At 39.2% G+C, this 21,754-nt stretch overlaps 1 protein-coding gene across 5 annotated transcripts in view; it reads left to right on the forward strand.

The window, feature by feature from the left end:
* Pdlim5 (PDZ and LIM domain 5) overlaps positions 1 to 21,754 on the forward strand; it is a 235,851-nt gene that overhangs the window by 201,527 nt on the left and 12,570 nt on the right. For all 5 annotated transcript variants that reach the window (XM_033758010.1, XM_019210570.2, XM_010643692.3 and 2 more), the window contains one exon: positions 8,408 to 8,582. In XM_033758010.1, coding sequence (XP_033613901.1) covers positions 8,408 to 8,582 — 175 coding nt within the window. The remainder of the gene's footprint in view (positions 1 to 8,407; positions 8,583 to 21,754) is intronic.

Here is a 21,754-nt window from a genome sequence, read left to right on the forward strand (position 1 = left end):
GATATTGAGATTATTCCAAAATTCCTTTATGTATTATGATAAGTAAAATAATTTGTTGCCTTTCATTGAACAGTAGCAAAACAGATGTGTTACCATTTTATATCTTTATCTACAGGGTATATCCTGTTTCTTTTACTTGTAACTCCAGCCAACTGAAGTTCTCTATATGAGGTCTTTTGGTAGGGATAAGCAGCAAGTCCCTGTGTACCAAATTTTGATGATGTGTACTATATGAAATTAAAAAGAGAGCTGGCTCTAATCCAAGTCCCAACATACTCTTTAAGGCGCTCCAGATCCCGTTTAATCTGGGTTCTTATGTTGAAAGGCCGATTGCTAATGGAAGAAACTAACCTCCTGAAGTTGCAGAAACACTTGATACTTAGCCTTGGGTGCACCTGTTCCAATTCTTCATGGCACACTCTGCGCATACTCACCAGCACTCTCCGCTGCTTAGAGAAATGATAATCGTTTCATCTGTCCAATTTTGCTTTTAATCATTGAGTTAAAAATCATTTTTTACATTTCATAGAAATGGCACAAACCTCTTCAGAATGTTCTGTGATCTTAGATCTTGGCTTACTTTCTTCCATTTCTGTTGGATATGATTTCATGCCTGGATTATAAAGAGCAGACTGTTGTTTATGCTTTCAGCATAAGAAGCTTGACAGGCAAAATACACAGATCCCGTGCTTCTCTTGGCCACCATCTGTTTGAGATGTTTGGGGAAGGGCAGAGATGAAAGCACTTGCTGCACACAATAATATGCAAGTGTGTTGCCCTCGTTGCTCCCCAATTTAGTATGTGTAACATTTCTACCATACCTTTGAGAACATATTCTGAGATGTTGAATGACAATACTTTGTCACCCAGGAGTGCCAGAATGTCACTTTGATGTAGCCCAGTTATGTATACGAGTACAGTGTTAGCTGTCGTGTTTTTAACAGGAATATCCCTTGCAGCTGAGCCAGTTGTTTTTCATGCCATAAACTCACATGTGACTTCTGCTTGTTGGAGCTATAAACATTTGTATTTTATTGGGAAAGGGGAAGACATTCCTGTTCATTAATCCCCCCCCCGCACATTACTGGGGATTATACTCAGGGTCCTCACGCTGAGCTACATCCCCAGCCCATTTTTAATTTTTTATTTTGAGGTAGGATCTTGCTAAATCACTAAGCTACACATTCCGGCTTCAAACTTTGAATCTTCCTGCCTTAGCCTCCCAGAGTGCTACCACACCTGGTTCACTCAGACTTTCAATATCAACCTTACTTCTGACAATGACAATGAAATATTATATTGTGGGGATCATGAGTATTGGTTGTAAGTACTGTTAACTCTAGTAACTCCATGTGTGTTAAGCTTCTCCAGTTGAGCAGGTAGAGTGTTTCCTTTGTGGAATTCCTGAAAGTTACAGTTTCTTCTCTCTGACCTTTAGATGTGTGGTTGTCCGGGTTACTACTACTCACGGTGGGTTGTTTTGATGAACCTGTTTGCTCTTTTCCTGTGTGACCTTTCAGTTACTATGGTAAACCCATCCCATAATAGTTTGTGGTTTTTTTTGCTTTAAAAGGCCGGTGCTTGCCGGCAATAAACGCCGCCTTGATCAGACTCTTGTCTTGGCGTCCCTCCTTTCTCTCTGCCCCATCTCCACCCCGCTGCTCTTTCAGGTTTGAGACACTGCGGGACAGTGCTCTGCGTCGCCGGCTCGCGACATTATATGATTTTTAAAACTATTTTATAGTTACCTCTAGATTTACTCCCACAACTTTTTTATTGTTTTACCTTAACCCAAATGTAGTGATTGAATTATTTATAGCTAGTGGAGTTTCTACAACCAAACTTAAGTTATTGCTTGAAGCCTGTTTGGCCTTTGTAAAACACTGGAGCTAAAATTATGTTTCTCTTATATAACGTGAAGTATTCACCTTCATATCCATATGTTTTCAGGTACTTTGTATCCTGTAATTCTACTTGCTTAAAAGTATAGACAGCTAGATTTATGGAAAGAAATATCTATAAAAAACTAAACCTTTACAGAATACATAAAGGGCTTAAGGGTGCTAAGCTGTTAGGAATGCTGTGAAAGAAAATTTACATGTTTAAATAGCACAGTGTTTCTCTGGCTTGAGAAATTGAAAGGGCAAATAAGAACCAAAATATATAATAGATATTGGGAAATGGGAAGAAAATGTTCAAATGGGAAAGGAAACAAGACGGGGGAGGAGAAAGGAAAGAAGGGAAAAGAAGGCAATAGAAGCACAGCTTTTGTAAATAAGGGGAAATGGAGGTTGAGGGAGGGGAGGGGGAAAAGAAAAATCAAGATATAGCATGTACAGGTACAAATTCTCTATAATGAATGTTATTGTGTATATCTGAAATATATAAATAAAATTAATTAAAAGGTACTAAAGCATAGGGCCAAGATCCTGAAATTTCTTAATCACAGTGCTTATGGTAGAAATAAACAAAGACTCATGACCTCCAAAAAAAAGTATAAAACTAATGCAGGTATAAGCTATTACTGACTATCTTACTAGGCCCAGTTAGGAAACTAAAAGAGCAGAAACTCATCTCAGTTGTCACAAGCCCTGCCCTGAACTGGCTTAGTATTTCCAGGTTTAGGTCCCCTTTGCAGGGACCCACCTTCATGTTATGGTGGATCAAGATGGTCACTGGCACAGCTTGCTGCACAGTTGCTACATAATTTAAAAAAAGGTTTTTTATGAATGATTGCATAGAGATTAGGCTTTGATGTAAGATGGACATGGGGTGCCAAATTCTCTGCTGTGCCCTCTCATTGCTTCCCTGATAATTTTGAGTTTTCTCTTTTCTGTTCGTTCATTAGGTCTTCATATTGTTTGCTTTCTGCCTCAGGAGCTCTTCTGTTTCCATGGTGTATTTCCTCTGAACAGTCTCATTCACTGACGCAACTCAAATGTCAGCAATATGCTGATGACTCTTCAGTCAGTTCTCTCGCTCAGATATTTCTTCCAAGCTCGCATATCCAATAGATTGTACTGAAATGAGTCACAGGCACGTCTAACTAGGAAAAGAGCTCTACTGTATGAGGGAAAAGACTATATGCTCCATTCTCTACTGTGTATCCAGGCATAGTATACTGCCTGATACGTTATAGGCTTTCAGTCTATACTTGGTGAATGATTCAATATTTTAAAGGTCATACTGAGTATTATGGATTAAATTATGTATCTCAAATTTGTTTGGAAGCAATGAGTGAGATTTACAAGAGATGTGATTACTTACAAGGTCATAACTGGCAAAGCTTGGTTCTCTTCCTTTAGAAGACCCATAAATAACAGTTTTTAAGTTAATGAAAGAGAGAATGTTACCGACCCTTGGATGGGAGAGTAGCAGGTCACTTTTCAATTTCTAGAAGAATTTTATGATGCTGAATTGTATTTAGTACAAAAGAAAAAAAATTGAAACCAGGTCCCTGTGAGAGAGCAATTACCCACCAAAGAAGCCAAATTTAATGAAAGTTGCTCAAGGTTAAGGTTGAAAAAGCAATCAAGAGTCAAGAATTCATTTCCTGCCAGTGTCCTCGTTGTGACGCTTCACTGACTTAGTCTGGATAAATCACACTTTTCTGTGACTTTGATTCCTAAATTGTGAAGTGGAGCTGATTCAGTGATCTTACTAGAACCTAAAAGAGAGAAATAGGTACCTTTTGTTACAAATGAGATTGTCGTCTCGAAGCTATCTGTAAACAGAGGTTTGTTTTTTTTTTTTCTGTATAAAGTAGATTTTCACAGTCAGTTCCATAAATTTGAAGTGTTGTGGTTGCTGTGCTCCCAGAAGACTGGTTTTCTCTGTATAATATCGTGCTTCACAAAATGACAGTGGAAGTGGGGCTCATTCTGTGGCATTCCCTTCTCCCTGGACCTCCTTTTCTTACCCCTTGCTCTCCCCAGGAAGCCAAGTGAACCAAAGCCAGGAGCATTGTTACCTCACTGCTCAAAGGTTGCCCCTTCCTCTACAGGAAATTCAGTCTGAAGCAATGAAACATACTTTATTTATATGGGAAATAACTGCCTCTGGAATTGTTCGGTAATTAACAGGGCTGGTGTTGTAGCTCTGTGTGCGGGCCAGTGTGCTAGCATCAGAGCAGCAAATGGAGGTGTGAGAGTTTCCCTCCTACCCAAAGTGGCTAAAATGGAGTCGTGCAGAAAGCAAGATTCTTCTTCCAAGAGAGGAACAGCAGTAGACGCTAGAGCCTTCTACATGTGCTTAGGATAGTCACATGTTTCGTGCTCAAGAATGGCGTCTCGTGTTAAATCAGCTAGTTCCCCATATACCTTCTTGACACATGGCCAGATGGATTATGTTCCATTTTACATGACTGAAGGAGAATTACTATACTCATTTATTGCTAAAAATATTTCAGTGACTCTGTATTTCAGGGCTTATGCATAGATAATGTGATGAAATAAAAGCACATGGTAGACGAAAGGATTTGACTTTTCTCTGTGGTCTGATTTTTCAGATTTTCCAATTGGAACATTCCAATAATTTAAAATCCTGAACCTAATTGACATTTATTAGGCTGTCTATCTCTAGGGCCAGCGATGTAGCTCAGTGTAGCCTGTGTGGAAGTGCAAAGTCCTGAGTTCAATGCCCAGTACCAAAAATAAATAAATAAATAAATAAATAAATAAACCTGTCTCTATAGTTTTGCTTTTGTTTCTATTTTTGGTAGTGAGGATTGAACCAGGGCCTTTTTACTAATATTACCAGCCCTTTTTATTTTTTATTTTGAGGCAAGTTTTTGCTAAATTGCCTTGCTGAACTCGACCTTCTAGTCTTCCTGCCTCAGCCTCCCAGGGTGCTGAGATTATGGTGTGCAGCATCCTCCTGGCTTCTGTAGTTTTCTTTTAAAAGGTTAAAAAAAGAATCTTCCCCATTCAATGAAATATTGTTTCCACCTATTTGTAAGATAGATTTCTGGTAGTATATACAATTATACAGTTCCTACCCATTTTTAAGAGTTAATAATTGGCTTGGGAAGAAAAGGTATGAATATCGTATTGATAAATACTAAATGAATTATACAAATAGGATGTTACTGGAGGTTAAGGGAGCAAGAAAAGCACTTCTGACTCTGATGTTAAGAGAAGGACTTGGAGATGAAAATGGAACTTGTATCCGCCTCGCAAACCTGGAAATTGGTGGCTGGCAGTGGAGAAAGGAACATTTGCTTTGCGGAGGCCATAGAGGTAGGGTCTGGCCTGGCATACTCGAGGGACAATGACTAAAATACAGGGTGGTGTGTAAAACACAGACTCAGGAGCCAGACTACCCGGGTTCAGGGCTGCCTTTTTCTTATTGTGTGACCTTGATGAGTTTCTTAATCTTTCTTTACCCCAATTTCTCATAAAGTGGCATTAATCATACTGAAGTCATATGCTGTCATAAGAATTTGAGAATAGTGCCTTCAAATAATGATTGTAGGGGCCAGGGATTTAGCTCAGTCGTTCTGCCGCCTGCCTCACAAGTACAAGGTGCTGAGTTTGATCCCTGGTACCACACACACACACACACACACACACACACACACACACACAATAGTGATTGTACAGGCTAAATATTAAATAAGTGAAGTGAGCACGATGATGGTGGAGATATGTAGGGAAGCATTGGAGTAGCCCCTGCGGGGCTGGATGGGCAGGACGCTTACAGCATGTGCCGGGAAGTTACAGAAGCTGTGTAATAAGTAGGAACGTACTATCAGAGTCATGATTTTTAAAAAGTCTTCTACAGAATAGGTTGAAAAGAGACTGGTGGCAGAGAGAGTGGCTGGGAATTTTCAGGAATCCAGACCTGAGGAACCCAAGACCAGAACTCAAATAATAGAATGTGGGTTTGTATCAGAAAGGCAGGACCGGCTTGGAAACATTCACTATGAACATGTTGCGAGGGTCTGTTGTGGAGCATCAGGGACACAGGCACACAGGTGGCAGAATGCTGTGCCTGACTGAGGGAGAGGATTCAAAATATGGGAGTTCTCAGAAGAGCTGATCGTGTGTGCCAAAAGGAGAAGTCTAGTTCACATGTCTTGCATGTAAAAATGATAACTGGATTCGGTGTGGAAAATATCCTGGAAAACGCTTGTCTGGTGCTCTAAGAGATAGAGGCTGGGGCTAGGAGACGGAAGCAGAGAGCAAGTTGGTACTGTAACAATGAACAAAGTAATAGAGAAGAAGCTATGCAAACTAAAATCTTCAGTCATTTTCTTTCCATTTCTGTAAGAGAAAGCATGAATCTAAGAGAAGGGAAACGTTTCCAATCTGGAGGACTCAACTTGAAACATGGACAGTAGTAGAGCTCCTTGGCCAGCAAAGGCAGTTTTACAGATTGAGTGCTAGACATAGCATCATAAGAGATGTGCTAAGTGTCTCTAAATGCGGGGTTCTGGATCCACAGTTCACATCGTTGCAGACAGGCTTTGTTCTAATGGTGGAGTATTGTCGTTAGGGTTGTCTTAATTTTGTGCAATTCTAGCCATGCCTTTTATATAGGTACTATCAACATATGTGTGTATGTACATATTCACATATACATACAGAGTTATTACTTGATTTTCATAAACTCCTCCTTTTAGACCAGTAATGTGTACTTTTTCTCTTCAATTAGATTTTAATTTCCTGTGGGTAAGAAGGTCTTTTGTTGCTTCCAGTCTTGTGGTTTTTGTGCTCATTCAGTTATGTATTTCTTCCAGCCCATTCATTCTTTTCGGACACTGTATTAATTGTGAGGGTGATGAAAAAGACATAATTCTTGGGAGCATACTCAGTAGCTGGGGAAGAAAAGACAAAAGTGTATAGTAGAAGCAATAATAAAGACATTCCAAAAGTGTGATACATTAGCCAGCTTTCCTGTCACTGAGACACAGTGCCCAGCACCCATAACTGAGGAGTCAGTAATGCTCAGCAGGCTCCGGCGCCTCAGGGCAGAAGGGGATGGTAGAGCAGAGCTGCTTAGTTCCTGGTGGCTGAGAAGCAGAACAGGGGACATGTTCATTGCCAGAGGAACAGGCAAGGGCCATGTGTATAGCACCCAAGGCCACGCTCCTGTGACCCATCCTGACTCCCAGGATCTGATTCACTAATTTGCTGAGCATTTCTTACTCCAGTGATGTGGACATGTCAGGATTAACACTCTCCTATGGGGTCATGGGTTAGAGACATATGATCTGTAAGCAGAACAGGGGACATGTTCATTGCCAGAGGAACAGGCAAGGGCCATGTGTATAGCACCCAAGGCCACGCTCCTGTGACCCATCCTGACTCCCAGGATCTGATTCACTAATTTGCTGAGCATTTCTTACTCCAGTGATGTGGACATGTCAGGATTAACACTCTCCTATGGGGTCATGGGTTAGAGACATATGATCTGTATAATGTGGAAGGGCCATGGGTAGAGGTAGCGCTAGGAGAGATTTTGAAACTATTGACTTCTGAGCTAAGCCTTAAATAGTGAATAGCGGTTAGTGTGTAAATTGGAAGAAGGGTGGAGAAATGAGATGACTGAGAGCAAAAGCAGCCCGTACAAAGACGGACCCATTCTCAAGAAAAGTGTGACACTGCAGTGTTACTGTAGCATCAAGCGAAAGGCAGAGGGCTGAAAGACAAGGCTGGGGCACAGGAGGGAACTTGGGGATGGGCTGGTGTGCAGTGCTTAGAGGCATGGACAGCACTGGCTGATCACAGGACAGGAAGACCCTTGAAAGACTTCGCTCAGAGTTGTGGCTGGGTGAGATATCAGCCTTAGGTGGCAGTTGGGAGAATGAATGTAAAGGAAAGGTATCTTGGCAGCCAGTCCTGGGGGAAGACACAGAACACCTAAACTGAGCAGTATCATAGGAATGGAGGAGAGGGACAAAGTCAAGAACCGTCGGTGATCTGAAGCCAGTATGATGTGTTACTGTCAAAGATAAGAGAGGGGAAGGAACAAGGATGATTCTAGATAAGTACTTTATATGCCCGGATAGCAGACTGCAGTTTTAGACACTACAGATCGAAAGAGAGAATGTCAGGAATTTGTTTTTATCTTCCACATATTGAGATTTTAAATGTGTCTCTGATATATTTTGGAATTAAATCTAATAAATGGTTCGCAGAGATGTCTAGCTAACTAAAAATGCATCACCAGTGCTATTCATTAACCTGTCTTTTCTTGGAAGTGGAGGAAGCATCCAAAGCATATACCTGTCATAACTCTCGCACTGTATTGCAGTCCTTGGTATTCTTTTCTGTTCTTCTGTGTAATGAGTTTATCATTTGGGTCACAACTTTAGGATACACATGAGCAAATGAGCAAATAGATCATTTTTAACCCATCTATCTGAATTACTCTTCCTGTGCTTTTTCTGTGTTTTAAATTCCAGCACCTTCTACTGGAAGAATGTCAAACAGTGCAGCTTCCTCAGGACCAGGGGTACCAGCAGGCTCAGTTGTAGGGCAGCCCCAGCCAAGTGACCAGGATACTTTAGTGCAGAGAGCGGAGCACATCCCGGCGGGAAAACGAACTCCAATGTGTGCCCACTGCAACCAGGTCATCAGGTCAGTTATTTATTTTTTTAAATTTTCTTGAAAGTACTTAATACCAATGTTCAGTTTTTAAAATATTCTACAACTTTTGCAATTTTATGCAGAAAATATTCTTGTCATAATTCTGGAATAGTACTGCAGTAGATAAATATATTTAGAATCTGTTTTAACAAAAAGTAAATTGTAGGCTCCGAAAATAAAGCTTAAAAACCCCATCACGTGAATTACTCATTCCTTTTAGAACTAGAGAAAAATAGTGATTAATGTGGCCAGTCAGAAAACAATACAATTTTGAGATTTGAAGGGACCCTGAAGACCATTTCTCTCCACCTCATTATTTTACAGATTATTAAAATGAGAACTTACATTTAGATTTTTAGAAAAGAGCAATATAAGATAAAGAGTATTGAGTTCCCAAAATAAGAAAGTTGGTTTTTTGAATACCTAATCATTTACTTTCAGATCTATTCCTAAATATTTTAAATGTTACATTACACTCTAAGAGGCCGAAACAGAAGGATTGCCAGTTCAAGCCCACAATGGCAATTTAGCAAGACCCTGTATCCAAAAATTAAATAGACCGGGGATACAGCTCAGTGCAAAGGCTCCAGCAGGGTTCAACCCCAAGTGCCCAGGCTGAGGGGCAGAGATAGAGAGACAGAGAAAGAAATTAGGTCATACTGTGCTTCTTTAAAATATTTTTGACTAGAGCTATTAATTGTCTCTTAAACTCCCAAGAAGGAAAAAGATACTGATAGATCTTGAGTTTACTATGCTGAAGCATATTAAATCTCCAAACATTTTTAGAGGTGATCAACTTAAAGGAATTAGCCAGTAGTGGTGGTAGTCGCAACAGTCACCATGAGAAGGGACAGATCAGTAAAGTTTTCTGAAGTCTAGTGTATCATCGAGCACACAAGAGCATTCAATATAAATGTCTAACCAAACAGACTGTGTGTCTCAGAGCCCGGTCATAGCTCAGGTAGCTTGGTTCATCACTTTTCTAAGTGAACCGCTATATGGTTCCTGTCTCACAGAAATAGGTATGGTGCTGCCTTATTCCAGTAGAGTAAACTCCGACTTTTAAATGGTTTCTATAAGTTACAGTACTTTGGCTGCCTACGTTGCTGTCTTTGGATATTATATTGTAAATGAAAACACTCGTCCTGGAAAGGGAAGTCACTGCTTTTATTTGTGTGCTTTTGTAAGCCAATAATTACTGGGTGAGTAAACAAAATGTCACGCTGTATCACCTGCTGTTTGGCGCTATCTGATTATCAAATTTTGTGACATCTTACAGTCAACACTACTAACATTTTTGAAAGTATGGAGAAAATATAAAGATCATTCATCACCTCTTCCTGACTGGGTTCTAAATTTAATGCTAGGCCAGGATGAAATTGTAATGCACAGACATCTTGCCATATGAAGTAAGGGTATATTATGCTCTGTATATTTATGAGTGGCTGTCTGTTACTGCTCCCTCATCTGCTAAATTTTATATTCTGTAATATCCAGTGCTGTCATTGGCACATTAAAGATTCATTTACTAAGGAAGTTAATAGGAGTGAGGATCAGTTCATGTTGGAGATCATGTAACAGTAATTAACATAACACATTTGCCTGGTGCTTCAAATATTTAGGCAGCTTGAATAGATTGTGGTCAGTGCAGAGGCCCGGTCACAGCATAATTCCAGGTCTGAGCCTTAGTTTCAGTCTTGCCTACCAAAGCAAGGAGGCTTTAGATCAGGTGACATGCTTGTAGACACCTGTTTCAAAATGAGCTGCAGTTGCAAATTTAATACTTTCAACACCGAATATTTTACCCTTACAAAGTCTGAGAAGTGTAAGGTATATTTTGTACTTTACAGCGTTAGTTTTCTACCATATTATATATTTGTTTGTAATTGATGTGTTTTAAATACTTCAAAATTTCAAAAGAGACTATTAGGCAAAAACTAAGGCAAATGTTTTGTTGAGGTTTTTGGTTTATTTTGCAGACTTGATTGATTTTAGAAAATGTTACAAATCTGCATGTTATTACTGAACTGGTTATGTAGTTACAGAACAGATTCAATTAAAAATTTCATAATTATATTTAGCTATAATGTTTAAAGTTTTGTGGTTTATTTCAGTCTTGACAAGTTTGTGGATACTTCACATAAATGACATTATGGAGGCATTACACATGGATGGAGGTTACATTTTGGGAACTTTTACTGCAGCTTTAAGTTTGGTATGGAACATTTCCAATCCAGTTATGATAGAAGTACTATTTCTTCAATTCTTACACTTATGAATAGATTAACTTTTAGAGTCCTGGTATAATAAGGCAGCATAGCAAATCAAACCAACATAGTGACAGCTAGGTTTTCATTTCCCCGTGGAATGGGCTCATGAACATTCTGGCTTATTTCTTGAGAATTACAGCTATGACATTAAAATCTGTTGGTCATCTGTGTTACACTGAACTAACTGAACTGTTTATATTTAGCTTCTTAGTATCTTTGTGAAAAGAGATTCATGGTCCTTGCATTTCTTCCTGAATGTAGAATTCTTAAAAAAAAAAAAAAAGACCATCATTGTATTGTATGTAGTGTAGCCCTGGCCGAGTCACATTCAGGCAGGTTTTTTTGCTCAGTGATTGTCTAGCTATTCCTGTAAGGAGAGCCATGTGAGTTACTCATGGAGAAACCAGCATAGTCTCTTACATCTTTCTGCACCCAGCTCAGTCTCTAAGCATCCTCTTATTTATGGGTCTTATTTATTGTTCCTTCGGGTTAAGATTATTTGAAAATAAAAGGTTCCCTAGCTTAATGAATTTAGCCCCTGAATTAAAGGAAACAACTAAACACATTGACCAAGAATTTACTATGTAAACAGTATTTATTAAGAACATAAATATTTAACATCTCATCTGTATGATGTGATACTGTGGTGCCATGAATATCCTCCTTTTGCTTTGAGAGGTGTGAAATGTATGCATTTTAAATTGTCTTCTCAACAATGTGATTTTACAGACTTTATCAGTCAACTGCTTCCTAAAATTTCATGGCTATAAATTAAACATATCATTAACAGAACCCATCAGTGAATAAAGAATTACTTTATAAAGTTAAAAAAAAGCCTGTTTTTGAATAATAACCAATGTTTGATGTGGTCCTAGCATAATTTAAATATGCTAAAATTTTTACCTAAATATTCATGAAAATTCTAGAGACAGTTCTTGTTTTACTCTATTTCATTGATAAGAAACTTAAGGCCAGAGAAGTTACCTATTTCTCAGAAGTTGCATAGTCAGAGGTAGTATGTGAACTTGAGTCAAGATCGAACTTTCATTTCTTTTCTTTTTAACTACCACTACATAAGAAATTTTTCATAGTATTACATTAAGACAGCAAAAAGAAATTCAGAGCCAGGAGTGGTGGCACACGCCTGTAATCCCAGCGCTCAGGAGGCTGAGGCAGGAGGAGGATCGCTGTGAGTTGCAGACCAGCCTGGGCTACACAGTGAGTTCCAGATCACTCTCAACTACATCGTGATAACCTGTCTCAAAAAAACAAAAAAAAAAAAAAAAAAAAAAAAAAAAAAAAAAATATTTAAGTATGATTCCAATTTTATGTAAAGAAAATAAATACCAAGATACGTATTTAAGCATGATAATAAAGCTATTATTTATTGAGTGATATTGGTATCATACCAAGAACTTGATTTGTGTTATTCTGCTGGATCCTCATGATAACTGCATGAGGTTCATATTATTCTTAGGAGCATTTTTTTTTAGATAGGAATACTAGAGATTAGGTTAATCTGTCCAGAGTCACAAAGTTGTCTGAGTTGAAGAGCCAGGACCAGAACCCATGTATTTTTTAAATCTAAAAGATAATAGCTAATTTGTTAATATCTATTTAGGGTCTTAACAAGACATACAGCCACTTTGCTTTAGAAAAAGTTAAAAAATGGGCTGGGCATATCTCAGTGGCACCTGGCAAGCACAAGGTCCTCAATTTGATTCCCAGTATTGGAATAAAAGAAGTTATAAAGAAACTATACCCCAAAATTAATGGTTATGATCTCTAGATAAATTGATTTGATATGTCTGTTTTCTGTTAACTTTCTGAGTTTCTATGTATGTGTGTGTGATGAGCACACGCACATAGAATCAGGTATGTGATTGTATTGACTTGGGAAAACCAATTTTCAACAAAGCTGCCGTGACTTGAGTGTTTGCTTTGTTCATAATGTTATAAGAAGGAATAGATAATAATATGTTGAAGAATTAAACATTCTTACTTCCCCCTCTGAAATATTTTCTGTTACTTACAAGGACTTCTTAACCTCATAGTGGTCACCAAGACTCACTTTCCCCGTTTCTCACCTAATAAAGGACTATACCATGCTATAAGTTGTACTTCCACTTAGCTTCTACTGATACAGAAATGGAAGACACTCCCTTCCCTGCAGATGATTATTCTTATGAACTAAATTGTGTCTCCTCAAATTCATGTTGAATTCCTAATTCTCGGCACCTCAGAATGTGACTATTTAGCAGGGCGTTTGGTCTATAAAGAGCCCAAATTAAATCATCAGGGTAGGCCTTAATCCAGTGTGACTAGCTTCATGGTAAGAAGCAGTTAAGGCACTGACTGACTCATAGAGAGAGATGACCATGTGAAGACACACACCAAAGGTCATCTGCACACCAATAATAGAGACCTTAGAAGATACCACCCCTGCCAGTCTCTTGATCTTGGATTTCTAGCCTTCATGATCATGAGAAAATAAATTATTACTTAAGCCACTTACTGTATGGTACTTTGTTACAACAGCCCTACCAAAGAGTTACACCTCGTAAAAAACACAAGCATTTCAACAACCAAATGAATGTGTTAAGTCTAGTACAGATACATCTCAGATCGTATTTGTATGAAGAGAAGTAAGGATTGTCTAGTTTGAACAAACCAATTTCTTCTATTTGAAAAGAATGTCAAGCAATAAGAAACAGTAGTCTACTTAACAAATCAGTACTTTTGTACAAAAAAGTGTCCACTGGTAAATGTTTGGGCAGGTAGTATACAAAGAGGCAGTCCTGTCCCCACGTATTTCATCATCCAATAGAGAAGCTAAGACTATGGCACAAATGATGATAATGTAATAATGTAAATGCCATGACAGGTACATAGTACGCTTACAGTAATTCCAGACAGATAGTTCTCCATTGTGTTCTCGCTCCTCTCTCCTCTCCTCTCCCCTCCCCTCCCCTCCTCCTCTCTCTCCCCACCCCTCTGCCATAATAAATTCAGAATCATGGTACTTAGTGAAAGTCATGAGATTTCAATGTGGTTTTTAACGGTCACAGTTGTGAAGTTGAAAAATTAATCTTGCCTCAGAGAAAATATATTCTTTGTGGGAAACCATTTTTGTGTTTTCAGTACTATTACATATGATTCTTCTAATATCCTGGTCTCTCAGTTCCTTTACATCCTTTACATTAAGTGATATCGCTGACCAACTTCAAATGTCACCCTTCCCAACCCTGTCAGCTGATGACCTTGATTCATCTTTCATTGTCTCATACAGAAAGGAGAACAAAAAGACACTCAGCATGGAGAAAACAAAGAACAGAGTAGCACTCCTAAATTCTCCTTTATTAGTAATTTCACAAATGTAAATAGATTCAACACTAAAATACAGAATGTGTCAGGGTAGATGAAAATCATAAGCTAAATATATGTTGTCTGCAGGAGACACAGTTTGAAAGACACAAATAGGTTATAAGTAGTTAGTGTAGAAAAAGATAAATCCTGCAAACAGTAACCGGCAGTGAGGTAGATGGACTCTGCAATACCATATAGGATAGGCATTAAAACAAAAATGGTTATTAGTATCAAAAGTACATTTTGTAATTTTTAAAAGTTTACTCAATCAAGGATAGCACCTACTAACAAAATCTCCAAATAACTGAAGCAAAACAGGAGAAATATAGGAGGACTGTAGACATGTCAATAATAATGATTGGAAACTTCAATATCCCACTTTAAATAATGTTCAGAAAATCCTCAAAAATTAGGAAACTTGAAAAGCATTGTACACTAAGTAGATTTTAGCAGATTTCTTTAGGACATTCTCCCCAACAATAGCAGAATCAGCAGAAAGTATTTTCTTCTCAAGTGCAGATGTAACATTCCCCAGGATAGACCATGTTAGGACATAAAACAGATACTAATGAGTCTTAAAGGATTGAAAGCATACAAAGTATATCTCCTGATGAGAATGGAATGAAAGAACACATCAGTAACAGAATTTTTAATAGTCATAAATATATTGAAATAAAAGCATACTTCTAAACAACCAATGGTTCAGAGAAGAAATTACAAGAGAAATTAGGAAGTACTTTGAAATGAATGAAAATGAAAGGATAATAAACCAAAAGTTAATGAGTGCCACTAAAGCAGTACTTGGAGAGAAATATATAGCCTCAAATGTCTGTTTTAAAAGTTTTCAAATCAATAACATCACCTTCTAACCTAAGATATTAGTAAAAGAAGAGCAGACTAAACTGAAAGCAAGCAAAAGGATGTAAATAATAGATTACATCAGAAATGAAATAGAGAATTAAATGGAGAAAAACAATGAACACAAGTCTAAATCTTTGAAATAAATCAATAGAATCGACAAACCTTGGCTGAACTAGTGAGAAACAAGAAGTTAGGATACCAGAAATAGCCCACACATATCCATATACTTTCTGTGACTCATGAGTGAGAACATGAGTTTACTTGAGTTTTCTGTTCAAAGTCCTGTCATGCAGAGGTCAACATCTCAGCAGAGCTGGTTACCAATCTGGAGAGCAGGGTATTCCTCAGGCTCCTGTGGAATTGGGTTGATGGAAAAATTCAGTTTCGTATACTTCTAAGACTGATTTCCTCAAATAAGCTAGGGACCATTCCTACTTAGTTCACAACATTACAGTGTGCATTCTCCCTTGGGGCCTGGACAGCCTTGCCTTGCTTTTCTTTTCTTTTCTTTTCAGGTGTGTAGAAAGGGGAAAGACTGGGTGCTGGGGATTGAATACAGGGCCTTGAACATACCAGACAAGCACCACTGTGATTGGATTTTGAGGTGCTGGTATCTCCGCCTAGAGGTGGCTTCTTGGTTCTTTTTTCGAGGCAACAGGGTTTTACATTTATTACAGGTGAGAAAAAAATGGGCTTTATGGAGTGAGTTAGGGCCAAGTAAAAGTAAGAAAGGAAGTACATGTGCATAGCATGAGAGCAGACTACCGTGAAAGAACACACTGTCCTGACCTCAGTAGCAACTGTCTGTTTGTATCTGCCATTCTTCAGGCTGACATCAGGTCTAGGCCATCCTATCCAAAACTGCTGGAGTTCTCAGAAGTTTACCTGCAGGACTTTAGGAATGGTTCTGCTGCATGTGTCCTAGAACTTCGCCGTTAACAGATCATGCCCACTGTCCCAGCATTGGCCTGCTACCTCTAATCTTCTGCCTCATTTCCCCCCTAGAAACTCAACCCCATAACCCTTTATGAGGTACTAAGGGAGTGGAGGTCACCATCTTCACATAGCTACTTCCTGCTTATATTAACTGTAGGCTCTACCTCCTGGGAATTTTGTGCTCTCCACCTACCTTGGGATGTAGTGTTGTGGCTCACCAGCTGGCTTGAAAGAAAAAAGTGTCAGAGGACAATGAGAAAAGAGTTGGTTACTGTTGAACTGCCTGTTTGATGAGAGAAAGCTTGGTGAATATCAGGAGGGTAACTTTACTGTTAGATTGGGGTACAGAGCCCCAGTATGAGAAGGAGTACATTTCCTGTGGGAGGAGTATTGCAAAGAGGGATGTTAGATAAATTATCAAGCGCCTGAGAGCTACAGCTTTAGCAAGAGTATATACATTATAGATTTAACTAAGAACAAGAGCTTCAATACAGCCCATTTACGCTGTCATGAATTTGGACCATTAGTGACTACTCATTTGTGCTTCTGAAAGTATTGGAGTCTTGATTTTTGAAGAGGAGTCTTAGGTCTTCCAGAGGTTCACAAGAATAGCTTTCTGCCTAGTCCTGTGAAAATTCTAGCTACCATTTCCCTTATAAGATTTTTATAGCTTTCACTGCATTCCTTGTGGAAGGACCAGTTTGAATGGTTCATCAGAAACAAGGAATAAGGCTAGAGTCTTGAGGAGCTGTAAGGCTGCCCTTGTTGCCTCTCTAGCAGTCCTTTGATTTCCCAAGGAGACTATAGCTATGTCTCTTTGGGGTCCCTTGCAATGAATAGCAGCAATCTGCGTAGCAAAATAGACTGTTTGTAGGAGGTTTTTTTTTAGACTATTGCTTATTACTTAGCAAGCTTTATTTCCCCGAGATTGCTACAAGGGCATGTAGCACCAGAAAGGTATATTTGGCTTGTATCAATGCCTGGGGAAGGGCTATGAGCTCTGCTTTTTGAGCAGGGGTTCCTGAGTCAAGGATTTTGGCTTCATTGACCTGTTATGAAGTCACAAATGCATAACGTGCCTTTTGATGTCCTTCTAGGACAAAACTACTTCCAGTCAGTGAACCACACTTCCTCAGGATCTTGGAGAAGCAGGTCCCTGATGTCCTGTCTGTTTGCATAGGTCCAGAAAGTCACCTGTTTATAAGAGTGAGCCAACTCTGAGCTGTAGGCATCAAGGAGGCAAGATTAAGAGTAGACAATATCTTTGTGGTTAACCATAGGGTGTCTTAAGAATCATGGCCTGGCACAGTCCCAGTGGGTAAAGTCCACTTTGACCCTTTCTAGAATTGGAGAATTGCCCTCAATTTTACTAGTAAATCTTTTACAAGTAAGGGAGTAAAACACTGCAGGACAATTAAAAACTGATGGTTGAACATTTGACCTTCAAAGTGACATATCAGAGCAGGAGTAAAGAAGCCCTCACTAGGGCCCCTCACAACCCGTTATGGCTATAGATCTAGAAAAGGATTTTGCAGAGAAGGAGGTTAAAATAAATCTGTAAGGAACTGAATTTGCTTACCATGACATCCAAGGTTTCTTGCAGGAGGTGAAAATATCTGTGGACGTACCATTGCAGGTTGCCCCAGGCCTCTTCAGTCTTAGCAAGAGGTGAGAATTTTGATTGACTTAACCGCTCTCTTGGAGTGAGGATACTCAATCCTCCAGTGTGATGAGTCAGGCACATCAGCTGACTCGCAGAGCAGAGACAAGGTGGTGGCTTGATACAATCCTGTGCCAAGTGCCCAAATCTTCTTCCAGACTTTGGCCCTGGGCTTTCTCTGGGATAACTTGAATGTGCTTAAGGCGTTGCCAGTTGTGACAGCTGTAATTCTGGCCTTTTTACCCTCATTTGGATCCTGACTAATGAACACAGAAAAGGCTATGTCCAGCAACTGATAGGCATCTGCAGATATTTCTGAAATTTTTAAAATTTATGTCAAATATCTGGGGCTGATTGACAAATAAAATGATGTCCAACCAGTGCCTATCCCTCCCTGGAAGATAGATCTATATGTATAAGAGCTTTCTAATTGGCTGTGTAAGACTGCTGGTTTTTCCTCTTTATCCTATATGACCCCACTCACGTTATCATAATTAACAGATTTCTTAATGCACCTTTTCATTCCCATAGTAAAGGGCAGCTATCACATCAAATGTTATTTTTAGCCCTTTGCCAAAATAATAGTCCCAATTGGCTTGTGCCAGGCTAACAACCTCTCCAAAGTGGTTTCCTTCTCTTCTTAAAGCTTATTGTTTCCTCTTCATATTCCCTAGCCTCCTGTAAGATTCTTTTTTTCACCTGGGGTACAGCAAGTGGTTTAGATGAATCGGACATCTTGTCATGATAGGTAAAAAGCAAGGGTTAAAGTTTGAAACACATTTTTGTACCTACTAGGATTCTTTGAAAACTGGCCTATGCATTCTTTACATTGTTGGGCATCTGAAACGGAAAGAGACCTGGACTCAAGTAGTTTCCCTAAGCCTGGGATCTCTCTCAGAGGCAAGACAAGTTGTGAATTAAAATAGTAAGAAGTGCTACTCCATGTCCTTTGGGGCTTACAGCTGTCTGAGGAACATGATGGGACTGAGGAATACTGGGTTCCTGTGGGGTGCTTGGCTCTGGGGGAGTTTCTGAGTCACTTGAAAGGGATGGGACTTAATGACTGGCCTGCAGATTATGAGGAGCAAGTTGAAGAGACCTCCCAGAATGGTTGTCTTCATTAAATACATGAGAGAGACCCATACCCCGCTGAAAGACAGGTGACCATCCAAGGACAGGATCATCAAAGATGTCCCTCCCCTCTTCCTCCAGGTCCTAAGTCCTATACTTTTAAGGCCTTTCCAGAGACAAAGAGCTATAAAATTCTGACCATAAGCGATTGTACATTATCTTCCTGCCTTCTATAGAAGTGATCTAACTGAAAAATAGTATTGTAATTTAAACTGCTATCCTCTCTCAAGTATACTAAGAAGTTGTAGCAAGGATGGCTCTACTTTTGCATACTCACAGCCTGTTGAGTTGAGTTCTACTGGCTATTCTTTTGTTCTGCGTAGGCCGCCAGCATGTTTCTAAATTACCTGAATTTCTGTTAGAAGAAAAAGGATCTAAACTGATTCAAAAAGAAAAGTGGAAAGGAGGCCCCTATCTTTCCCAAAATCAGATGCTTCGCTCCTATCTATAAGGGTGAGATTTCCTGATGACCATGAGGCCAGTTGAAAAAAGAAACCTGCAAACAGTCATGGCAGAGCCATGTTACCTCCAAAGACCCATAAAATGGCCGACAGACCTGGCCAAGTCTATGGGCCAACCCCCAGGGTGAACCCAAATAGCCAACAAACATGGTGAAAAAGTAGATTGGGACGAAAGAAAATGACTCGCTAAGGATAGCCAGAGATAAAGATCATCTAGGGGAAAACCAAAGATAAAACTTTGAGTGCAAAAAAGGAGTAAACTGGGGTATGTGGCTACTCAGGCAGGAGACCGAGGTACCAGTAGCTATTCTTCCCAAAAGAGAAAGGAAGCTGAGCTATTGTACAAAACAACCATGAAGACAAAAAGGCATACCAAACTGTAGGTTCTAAACAGGGAACCTGAACAATCTGTTGTCCTGTGACTGGGTTAATGTCAGTCACTTTGGCAGCTTTTAATTGACGCATACGTGCAATGAGTGACTGAAAACAAGAAGGAGAGCGAAAGGGAAAATAAACTGGAGGAGGACCTGTAGCCTGGGAAATGTCTGGGAAAAACACAGGCCATGTGCACCCACGCCCCCAACACATACACACGTGGGGAGACACACTAGGAAACTGTTCCTGCCACCATAAGAAAGCTTCCTGAGTCCCCAGCCTAGAGGGGAGATGGAAAGAAAAAAATCTTTCTCAGCCGTAGATTCTAGAGAAACTAAACAGCATGCCCGGAGCCTTACCTTCTGGCTAGCTCTCCAAGTATGTTACTGGGAATTGGGGTGCTGGAGTCTCCTTTCAGAGGTAGTTTTTAGGTTCTTTGTATACAGAGTAAAGAAGTTTTCAAGACAAGTGCAAAAGGTACCAAGGTTTTTTCATTTATTAAAGGTAGGAAAATAAATGTGCTGTGCACAGCACGTTTGGCCAAGTAAAAGTAGAAAAAGAAGTACACTCCTCAGGATGAGAACAGACTACTGTGAAAAGCAAACAGTAGTCCCAAGCTCAGTGGTGACTGTCTTTGTATTTCCCAGTCCTCAGGTTGAAGTCAGGTCTAGGCTGTCCTACCCCAAAACTGCACCAGTTATCATGCGAAGTCCACATCCACTGCTTTGGGAACTGTTCTGTGCATGTGTCCTGGAACTTTGCAATTAACAGGACACACTCAATTTCCTAACCAGCCTGCCATGCCATGTCCTAATTTCCTGGCTCCCTACCACCAAGGTACATTCTTAGCTTTGTTTGTTTATGAATGAATGAATGACTTTTTCTCCAGTTACCCTGATTGACCTTGAATTTGTAATTTTTCTGCCCTAGCCTCCTGAGTAGTAGAGATTACAAGAGTACACCAGTCAGTATGACTGGCTGCTTTTTACTTCTTTTAAAGAGTTCACTGGAGTAGGTCTGGCCTGCCAGGTAATGTATCTATTGATTAAGTCATATCAACTAATTAGGGAATGAAATTACTTATGCATAGCCCTTTTTGTCATAAAAAGCAATCTAATGATTAGGGGCCATATACTGTCATGTTTAAAGGCCATAGTTTTTTTAAAGGCTGCACTTCTTAAATCATTAATTAAGGCCAAATATTTCATGTACTTCATTTACTGCCTCTCACTCCCACATTAGAATGGAAGTAAGTTTCGTGTAAGCAGGGACTTCTCCACCCTGTTCTCTACCGTTCTCCCATTTCCTAAAACAAAGCCTAGCACATATTGCAGTTACTAAATTTTGTTCAGTTGGTGAATGGCCTTTTTAAGAAAATTAGTAGAATGCTCATTTATGTCAAACTGAAATTTTATCCCACTTTGAGAAACACATTGTTCCTGCTTTTCTGATTTTATAATAATCTCACCCTAAAGGATTGACTATAATTGGCTCCAAAATACTTTCTAAAAATTGTCAGTAAGCCAGGCGTAGTGGTATATGCTTATAATGCTAGTACTCCAGAGACTGAGGCAAGAGGGTGGTAAATTTGAAGCCACTCTTGGCTACATAGTGAGTTTAAGACCAGGCTGGGCCACATAGAGAAACCCTGTCACCAAAAACTTTACCTTCTTTAGAATTTGTTGTCTTATTTATCCATGTATTCATTCTTGAGGAACAAGTTATCAGTGCCTTTAGAATATAAATGATAGGGGCTGGGGATTTAGCTCAGCGGTTTGTTGGCCTGCCTTGCAAGCACAAAGACCCGAGTTCAACCCCCGGTACCAAAAAAAACAAACAAAAAAACAAAATAAATTCATTATTTGGTATCTGCAATTGGATTATGGAATATACAGGATTCAATAAGAAATTACATAAAAACTAATATGCAGTTATATTCTATTAGAAATTATCAAGTCTTTAAAAGGGAATAATGGTCCTGTATTTTAGTTAACACTGAAAACTAATAAGCAAAATAAAAAACAAAACAAATTAAAATAAATTCCTAAACTGAATCACAAGGCATAGCCTATAGCAAAATTATCTTTTTAAATTAATTCTAAT

This window comes from Fukomys damarensis, unplaced genomic scaffold (genome assembly GCF_012274545.1).
Source record: "Fukomys damarensis isolate Sample0158 unplaced genomic scaffold, DMR_v1.0_HiC HiC_scaffold_32, whole genome shotgun sequence".
In the NCBI taxonomy this organism is placed as follows: Eukaryota; Metazoa; Chordata; class Mammalia; order Rodentia; family Bathyergidae; genus Fukomys; species Fukomys damarensis.